Here is a 9,589-nt window from a genome sequence, read left to right as displayed (position 1 = left end):
ATCTGTGGTATGACTTAAAGATTGCTGTACACCAGCAGAACCCATCCAACTTGAAGAAGCTGGAGCAGTTTTGCCTTGAAGAATGGGCAAAAATCCCAGTGGCTAGATGTGCCAAGCTTATAGAGACATACCCCAAGAGACTTGCAGCTGTAATTGATGAAAAAGGTGGCTCTATAAAGTATTGACTTTGGGGGGGTGAATAGTTATGCACGCTCAAGTTTTTTTCTTATTTCTTGTTTGTTTCACAATAAAACATATTTTGCATCTTCAAAGTGATTGGCATGTTGTGTAAGTCAAATGATACAAACCCCCAAAAAATCATTTTTAATTCCAGGTTGTAAGGCAACAAAATAGGAAAAATGCCAAGGGGGGTGAATACTTTCGCAAGCCACTGTAAAATGTCCCCAAATAACCTTCAAGGACCAGACAGAGGGAGGGAATCCAAATCACCATCTAGTGTAGCCAGACAGCCTCCCTAAATATGAGCTGACTTCAAAAAGCAAAGCCACAAATAGAACCAACCGCAGTGATCAAGACCGTAACTCAAAAACCTACATACAGTAAAACTGACCACCACAACCCAGTATCTCTGCCCAATGGAAGGGAAGAAAACCAGAAAAGCAGTTTTGATATTGCAATGGCTTTAGGTGGTCTATAATAGCCTATCTGTGAGCACATAGTTGCTGTTAAGTAGCCTAGCCAATAACAGAGTATGGAATTATAAGGAATGGAACTAGAGCCATTGGACTCATAGGGCCCTATCTAAAAATATCAATCCACACACTGGTATGAAACATGGACCCCCCTAAGCCTAACACAATCACGTCACCTCTTTTAGGCATCGTGTGTGTTTGTTTGCTCTTTTGAATTAAACATCTATTGATAGAAAATGACAGGATCACACAAGCACCTCTAAATCTACGCAAATGTCTTTGAAAATGAGAAATGTATGATTTATAGATCACAAATTTAAAAAAGTGCTTTCTGAAAGAACAAAAGTGGCAGTTGTAGCTTTCTGAGAGAAACTGAACCTGAACCAAAGTATTTCAGTATTGATCAAAGAAAGACCCCCTTCCTTTTCGCCCATGGTTGAAGTATTGAAAATAAAAGTTGTTTGACCTATGATAGAATAAGAAAATTATACTTTAAATATCAAGCCTTACAATCTCTGCAAAAACAGTATGTGACCTACAAAAGCATATATATATATAATACATTTGAAGCATATTTACAATTTGTATTCACAGACAAAAGCAAAAATTCCAAACGAGACGAGTCACATCCTAATACTGCAGTACCATCGCTTTGAGTAAATGGTCCTTCACTTTGCCCTCACAGGAGAACCAAGAGGAAGGATTATTGCTAGAAATCTGCATAAACATACACTAAAATCGGGGGAAACACTTTCTTTCACAGTGTGTGGATTAATTTAGGAATCAACTCATTCAATAACTGGCAACAAATTGCTATTAAGTGTTCCATGAGGTAACCAAGACGTAAATCTTACAAATTCCTCCTTAAAAATACAATATACACATTCGTTTTTAAAATGCTCATTTACATTTATGAATAGTTGTATAAATATGAGGGTAACTGTGCACTCTGAAATAGGTCAGTACATTTTAAGGATCTGCTTTAATAATCGGAACCTTTTTCATCCACTAACTTCCCCATAATCAACACACTGCAGAAGAAAGTGTTCTATAAAATCTGTGCTTACTGCCTTTCCATTTGTTAACCATTTAGAATAATGATCGTCACAGTAATCCATTTCCAATCAAAATAATCCCCATCCTTTGACAAACACAAAAACAAAACAAAAACTTAAGAAGATTTGCTGTTCTGCATTAATTATTGGCCAATAAATATTGCCACAATCCTTTTGAGGACAGCCTTTCTGTAAAGTGCAACCACAGCCAACTAGTATTTATTTCTGTCGTACCTTAACCCAGTCTCCTGCAGGACCACTGTGTATGGATGCTGACTCTTAATTACTTACTTCTGAGTTGACTACATGCCATTGACTACATGCCTGCTCATCAGTACAGTAATATACCTTATAGAGGTAGAAGTTGCTCCTAACCACAGATCTAGGATCAGGGTTCCCTAATCTTAACCATTAGGGGGATGTGAAAATAGCTGACCATGTATCTATCAGTGATTACAATCAACTCCCACCTTCTCCAGCAATGGACTATATATGTCATTCATTAAGTGTGGATTCTGAGACTGGATGGGATGCGTGGTCTGCATACACAGTGGTCCTCCAGGACCAGAACTAGGAAACACTGTCTTCTCCCATAGCGTTCCGAAGCAGAGAGAGAATTCCCACGGCCAGGGGTGAACACGGCATGATGGTAGTCACATCCCACGAGATAGAGGATGTCTTCTAATGGCTATCCGTCAGTTTGTGTCTGTGTGTCACAATGTCTCTTTAGATACATGGATGTTTTGGGGTGTGTGCATTGGTGTGTCATAGTGTGTCTCATGTACAGTAAGTGAGAGTAGAATAGTGTATTCTCTGTCTGTTTTCCTCCAGCTGTGAGACTGCCGACACTGGCCTCGAGTCCAGAGGAGCAGCAGCCCCAACTGGTGGGAGTAGAGTGCTACACAGACACACACACACACACACACAGACAAACACACAGACACAATACACACACAGAGCACTGCACTCATCTCTCTGAAAGGATCACAGTGAGTCTGTTTCTGTTCCACCACACGCCTCTGTCTCAGGTTCAGCAATATTTCTGTAAGGAAGAGAGGTAATGGGGTTAGTTGTGCAGACATCGTGTGTGTGTGTGCGTGCGTACATAAATATTGATAACACTCATGCTTACTGTACGTGCCAGCCAGGTTACCCTTGATACAAGTCAGTATTCGACGTCCATCCATGTCTGAGGACGTCAGGAGTTGACATGGAAACCGGCCACTATGGGCAACAATGAGCGCTGTTACCTTCAAGTAGGTTTCAGTTGTGGACGGGGATGGTGGATTGGCATTAGCATCTGCCTCTGATTCCCAAGGTTGCAGGTTCTAATCCAGCTATAGAAAGTTGTTTTTGATATTTTTGATTTAAGCCTATCCCAAACCTTAACCCTTACCTTAACCATTCAGAGTTAATGCCTGAACTTAACCTTAAACACTTCTAAATTTGACTTTTGGAACAACTTTGAAATTTGACGTTTGAGAAACATGGATGAACGTCTAATTCTGATGTGAGACAGAGCTGGTAGGTACGTGCACGCACACACACACACCCCATCTACAACAGCGGTGTACCTGATCAGGCCCCATCGGCATACGTCCCATCACCATGGGGTTCATCCCCATCTGCCCCATATGGCCCCCCCCTCCGTTGGAAGGCATGCCCCCGTTCATCATCATGCCCCCGTACTGTCCTGGGTTGCCCTGCTGGGCAAACTGCTGCTGCCCCGGGTTGCCCTGTTGGGAAAACTGCTGCTGGGGGTACGAGCTGGAGAGACAGGGAGGGAAGGAGGTGGGTTAGTTGGTTACGAATGTTGTCACTGGTTGTTGTAGGTTATTTCTCTCTCCCTCCCTGTTACACACACACCTGTTGCGGGCCATGCCTCCCTGCGACCAGCCCTTCATGTCTGCGCTCTGGTACATGGGTCCACCCTGGGGATGCGGTTGCATCATAGGATTCTGAGGACCCAGGCGGCCTGACATCATGGCGTTGGGGGGGCTGCTGCCCGCAGGGCCGAACGACGGGTCACCCTGCTGAGCCATACCTGAAGGAACATATTACATGAGCAATGGCATGTGAACGCACACACCCACACACTTAAGTGATAATGCCCGAGAAGCCGGTGTTTGGAGGATATATTGGCACAAGTGTTGTTGAGCACCGTCCCAATATATCCTCCAAACACCGGCTTTGAGGACATTATCACTTTTATTCAACGGGTTACCAACATATTCAAATAATGATTGACATATTTTCATTAAAAACTTTTTATGAAAAATGTATTTGTTCTATTGGTTCGGTTGCCAGAGATGCAACCTAGTCGTTCAGTTTTTTGTTCTGCAACCCAGTCGTTCCTTCTAAATGTTCCATTGCCATACTGGCTGGCAACGTTCTTATCCCTTGCTTGCTAGCTAGCCAACTACGGCTAACTTACAGTCACGTCAAACAGTGCAGCCAGAATAACAACAGTAGCTGCATTTGCATTTGTTTAAGCTGTTTTCTAGTGACATTTATTTGTATATATCCATAAAATTAATGCCAGCTGATTCATGATTTTGACTGGCTGAGAAACGCTGCCTGCCTGTCTGTCTCGTCCCGACATGTTTATTACTATGGGACAGCTGGAGATTGAATTTGAATATTGAAACAATGTTGCAAATGTCGGAGAGACAGACAGCAAGGTTTATACAAATCTCCGCTGTTGAAAACTAAATGCTAGTCTAAAATAATCTAGATGCTTTTTATAGTGGAGATCAGTTTTATAAATTGTCTGGGTTTGCTGATGAGATAGTGGATTGCGCAGTCAGATGGAACAGAGTAAATAGGCATTTTAACGTCATAGATTTAGCCGGTGGTATCTTGTGGAATAGACACCGGCTGGAATGCGGTTTTAACCAATCAGCATTCAGGATTAGACCCACCCTTGTTTAACACACACACACTTTCCATGTCCCATTGCAAGTACAAAACTCACCACTAGGGAGCAGAAACACTGTGGCCCTTCAGGTCAAACCAACCCAAACTCACCGTAGTTTCCCCCGTAGCCAAACTGCTGGGGGCCCAGGTTGGGGCCTCCCATAGGGGTGTCCATGCCGACGGGGGCGGTGACGTTGGGAGGGGGGCTGAACCCCCCTGCGGCGGCTGCTGCTGCTGCTGCCTGCTGCTGTTGCTGCTGCATTAGCATCATCATCCTCTGTCTCCTCATCTGCATGGTCACCATCTCCCTGCTACGCTGGGCCATCATCTGGGCATTCAGGAAGCCAGGCTGGGGACAGAGAAGGGGTATAGTGAGTGTGTGTATTTAGAGTTTTGGCTGTGTGTAATGTACAACAAGGAAAGGTTAGGCCTAAGTGGCTCCCATATGCTAGGTTGTGTGTGTGTGTGTGTGTGTGTGTGGAGGAAAGGGGAGTGCCTACCTGTCCCCCCATGCCAGGCTGCATACCCGGCCTCATGCCAGGGTTGCCCGCTCCAGGGTTCTCCATCTTCATGGCCATCCCCTGCCGAGTCTGACTCATAAACTGAGGGAGGAAAGAAGAAGTTGTCAGCATAAAGTCCTGTGTGAGTTTATTGGTCTCTGTGTGTGTGTCTCCTACCTGTTGGCCCTGTAGTCTCTGCGCCAGTTGGAGCCTCATGGGTTTGGTGGCACTCATCATCCTGGGTCTCATCATGTTAGCACGGGGGTGACCCATACCCCCCATGCCTCCCATCCCTGGGAATCTGCCCCCTTGGCCCATCTGGGAGAGCATGGGGCCGAAGCCCCCTTGTTGGGGCTGGCCCTGCATAGGGCTCCCCCGTAGGCTGACTGCATGGCCATTGAGGGGGGTCCGGGGTACCCCTGGCCGTACAGAGGCTTCTGCTCCAGCACTATGGAGGGATCCTGGCCGGGGAAGGGCTCACCATGCTGCTCTGGCCCCTGGCCCTGGCTGACCAAGTCGGGGATGCCCAGGGCCCGGTCGATCTCCTCCAGTGCGATGCCATCCGTGTTGTTGAGCAGAGAGTCCAGCTGGTCCAGCAGCGCCCGCTCGTCACTCTGGCCCTCGCTGGTGGTGGGCGGAGCCAGGAGCTCATCCAGGGCATTCCCAAACTGACGCCTGAAACACGCACAGAGAACCGTTAATTGTATGACATGATAGCATTGGCTGCCAATTGTCCTGGTATAAATCATATTTTATAAAAAATATTATTTAGATATAAGAGCAGGGGTCAGTGTATTTTAATGGAAGGCAAGAGGGTTAGTTTACCTGCTGTGGTTTCCCTCCATACCCATCACACTGTCAGACCAGGACGGAGACTGGTTAGGCTGGCCCTGTTGACTGAACGGACTCATCCCCATCCCCACCTCACCAGAACCTCCTGCACACATACAACACAAAACAAATATTAACCAGAGACTATATATCTCAGAATCAATTACTACAGATTACATACACATATAGACACATGCATACAAACAGACACATGCAAGACATCCCAGAGATTACATCCGCCATCTTCATTTTTTGGACTAACGCACAACCACACACACAGACACGTACCCATGTCCATTAGCTGTTGCTGCAGCATTGATCTGGTGCCAGGAACACTGTTGGACCTGCCCACCATGGGCCCTCCCATCATGCCTTTGGAGTTGTAGTCCATGCCAGGACGGCTCATGGAGGGGTGACCGGCTGAGCCCACGGGGCTGGCGCAGGAGCGAGGCATCCCCCAATCCCCTGACCCCCCCATGGGAGAGCGCTGGGGAACCCCCATGCCCCTGTTCATCGGCCCTGGGGGACACAAAACACACACAGATTAGCTCTTTTTAAAAAGCAGCAATGACATAGACTGAAACCCAGACCTAGATAGTAGGGGAAAGAGCAAGACAGAGGAAAGACAGATGTCAGAGCATGAAAGAAAGTGAAATAACTAAATGAGTTACTTGTTCCAACGCCTCGCGGACACACACCCATGTTCCCTGGGTATCCGTCTGTGCTGCCCATCATGTTCTCCTGTTTGATGAGCATGGGGCGCCTCCCTGCCGCTCCAGGACCCCCAGGAGGCTTGGCGTCTGCTGACATGGCCCTCTGGAAGGGCCCACGTGGGCCAGGGGCCATCCCCGGACTCCCTGAACACACACACAGAGGGACACAACAGATAGAGAAGGTACATGTTAGTCTGGTGTCCAGATTCTCTGAGGTTACTTTGCGGCTAGGGCTAAAACGTTTTTCATCAACACGCTCAATGTGACAGGTCCTACCTTGCAGGTTCTCATCGAGGCAACCCTGGGCCTTGTTCCCTCCTCCTCCCTGCTCGGGGTAGAACTCAGAGCCAGAACCCCTCAAACCTCCCAGGATGGACTCCAGGTTGTCCAACTGGGAAGAGATAGATACACATGTATCAGCAACAACACAGTATCACACAACCTACAGAGGTTAAGCATTTCATAGTAATGAAACTGTTCACAGTGAAGGCCAATGGGCAACGTATGTCAGTAGGTATACTCATGTAATTGTAATAATCTACCAGTAATGTAATGATCTGACCACCACACTGTGTGGTTACCTCATCAGGCGGCTCTGACTTGATCTTGTTCTCTGTGTGTTCAGTTGTGTGGCTGGGTCCAGCGCCAGGTCCTCTGGGTGGGAGGCCGGCAGGTGCTCCTGGGGGCCCCTTTCCCTCCAGCTCCTCAGGCTTGGGCTTCACATCCACTGGCTCTTTAGTGTCATCCTTGTTGAGGAGGTAGTGGAGGAGCGCGTGGGTCTTCTCCTTCTTGGGGCTGTGCTGCTCCTGCTTGGGCTCTGTCACTCCTCCTGCTCCTCCAGCCCCCACCTCCCGTGGGACCTCCTGGCCCCCCAGGGTCACCTTCCCAGTGGCCTCGGCCGTGATCTTGGCCACCTCGTCGGGCGTGTTGCTGTTCTGTAGCAGCTTGTGGAGGATCTTGTGCTTCTCCTGCAGTGACGCCGTGTAGTGGGCAGAGGCCAGAGCATTGGCCAGAGCCGCGCCCGACGCCTGGCCCTGACTGGTGGAGGCTGAGGAAGAGGAGGAGACTGCAGCAGAGGAAGGGCTGGCCATGCCTCCTGTGGGGTCCTTAATGTCGGACCCTGCTGGGGTGTTGCTGCTGCCTGGTGGGGGAGGTATAGAGGGCAAGGCGGGGCCAGTTCCCCCTAACCCCAGCTCCTCAGTGGGGGAGGTCAGCAGCTGCAGCAGCTTCTTATGGCCCTTACTGTCTGGGACTCTCTGGGTGGGTTCTAAGCTGGCCACCCCGGCCTCGCTGGCCCCCTCTCTGGGCTCCTTGCTGCCTGCCATGGCCTGGCTGTCCAACCTGTCTCCGGAGCTCTCGGACTGGGGGTGTGGGTGGTGGTGTTGGTGGAGTGGGTGGTGGTGCACGCCGGGCGCAGGACCCAGGCCTCCTGTTGGACTTTTGGAGCCGTCCGGGCCTGATTTGGCCGGCTGACTGGGCTGAGAGGACTGAGAGGAGGAATGTACGCTGGGGGAGCTGTCTGGTTTGTTGGTCGGGGAGGGGGAGGTGAGGGTGGAGGGGAGGGAGCTCCCGACCCCCTCGCTGATGGCCTGCAGGGCGTTGAGGGAGCTGCTGGAGAAAGAGGTGCTACCTCCTCCCCCACCTCCTCCTCCTCCATGAGGGCCCATGGGGGAGTGCATGCCTGGGACAGAAACAAAACCCACTGTCAGAAACTGTACTACAACTTTTACAAACAAAAAACATTAAACATTTTTCAAAAACCTAAGATTGATCATCTTGTGTTTTATGAAGCACACAGTCGTGGTCAAAAGTTTTGAGAATGACACAAATATTGGTCTTCACAAAGTTTGCTGCTTCAGTGTTATGAGATATTTTTGTCAGATGTTACTATGGTATACTGAAGTATAATTACAAGCATTCCATAAGTGTCAAAGGCTTTTATTGACAATTACATTAAGTTTATGCAAAGAGTCAATATTTGCAGTGTTGACCCTTCTTTTTCAAGACCTCTGCAATCCGCCCTGGCATGCTGTCAATTAACTTCTGGACAACATCCTGACTGATGGCAGCCCATTCTTGCATAATCAATGCTTGGAGTTTGTGGGTTTTTGTTTGTCCACCCGCCTCTTGAGGATTGACCACAAGTTCTCAATGGGATTAAGGTCTGGGGAGTTTCCTGGCCATGGACCCAAAATGTCGATGTTTTGTTCCCCGAGCCACTTAGTTATCACTTTTGCCTTATGGCAAGGTGCTCCATCATGCTGGAAAAGGCATTGGTCGTCACCAAACTGTTCTTGGATGGTTGGGAGAAGTTGCTCTCGGAGGATGTGTTGGTACCATTCTTTATTCATGGCTGTGTTCTTAGGCTAAATTGTGAGTGAGCCCATTCCCTTGGCTGAGAAGCAACCCCACACATGAATGGTCTCAGGATGCTTTACTGTTGGCATGACACAGGACTGATGGTAGCGCTCACCTTGTCTTCTCCGGACAAGCTTTTTTCCGGATGCCCCAAACAATCGGAAAGGGGATTCATCAGAGAAAATGACTTTACCCCAGTCCTCAGCAGTCCAATCCCTGTATCTTTTGCAGAATATCAGTCTGTCCCTGATGTTTTTCCTGGAGAGAAGTGGCTTCCTCTCTGCCCTTCTTGACACCAGCCATCCTCCAAAAGTCTTCGCCTCACTGTGCGTGCAGATGCACTCACACCTGCCTGCTGCCATTCCTGAGCAAGTTCTGCACTGGTGGTGCACAGCTGAATCAACTTTAGGAGACGGTCCTGGCACTTGCTGGACTTTCTTGGGTGCCCTGAATCCTTCTTCACAACAATTGAACCTCTCTTCTTGAAGTTCTTGATGACCCGATAAATGGTTGATTTAGGTGCAATCTTACTTGCAGCAATATCCTTGCCTGTGAAGCACTTT

General features: G+C 48.4%; 1 protein-coding gene across 1 annotated transcript in view; it reads right to left on the bottom strand.

Moving 5' to 3' along the window:
• Positions 1–326: 326 nt before the first annotated feature.
• Positions 327–9,589, bottom strand: part of LOC121545431 (nuclear receptor coactivator 3-like) — a 109,451-nt gene continuing 100,188 nt past the window's right edge. The window contains 12 exon segments of the mRNA XM_041855961.2: positions 327–2,750; positions 3,283–3,475; positions 3,575–3,752; positions 4,736–4,973; positions 5,125–5,226; positions 5,302–5,495; positions 5,498–5,799; positions 5,950–6,061; positions 6,244–6,474; positions 6,627–6,812; positions 6,945–7,059; positions 7,250–8,349. Coding sequence (XP_041711895.2) covers positions 2,739–2,750; positions 3,283–3,475; positions 3,575–3,752; positions 4,736–4,973; positions 5,125–5,226; positions 5,302–5,495; positions 5,498–5,799; positions 5,950–6,061; positions 6,244–6,474; positions 6,627–6,812; positions 6,945–7,059; positions 7,250–8,349 — 2,963 coding nt within the window. The 3' untranslated portion in view covers positions 327–2,738.

This window comes from Coregonus clupeaformis, unplaced genomic scaffold (assembly GCF_020615455.1).
Source record: "Coregonus clupeaformis isolate EN_2021a unplaced genomic scaffold, ASM2061545v1 scaf0012, whole genome shotgun sequence".
NCBI classification, from domain to species: Eukaryota; Metazoa; Chordata; class Actinopteri; order Salmoniformes; family Salmonidae; genus Coregonus; species Coregonus clupeaformis.
Note: the sequence above shows the minus strand (reverse complement) of the source record. Positions and strands in the feature narration are given on the sequence as shown.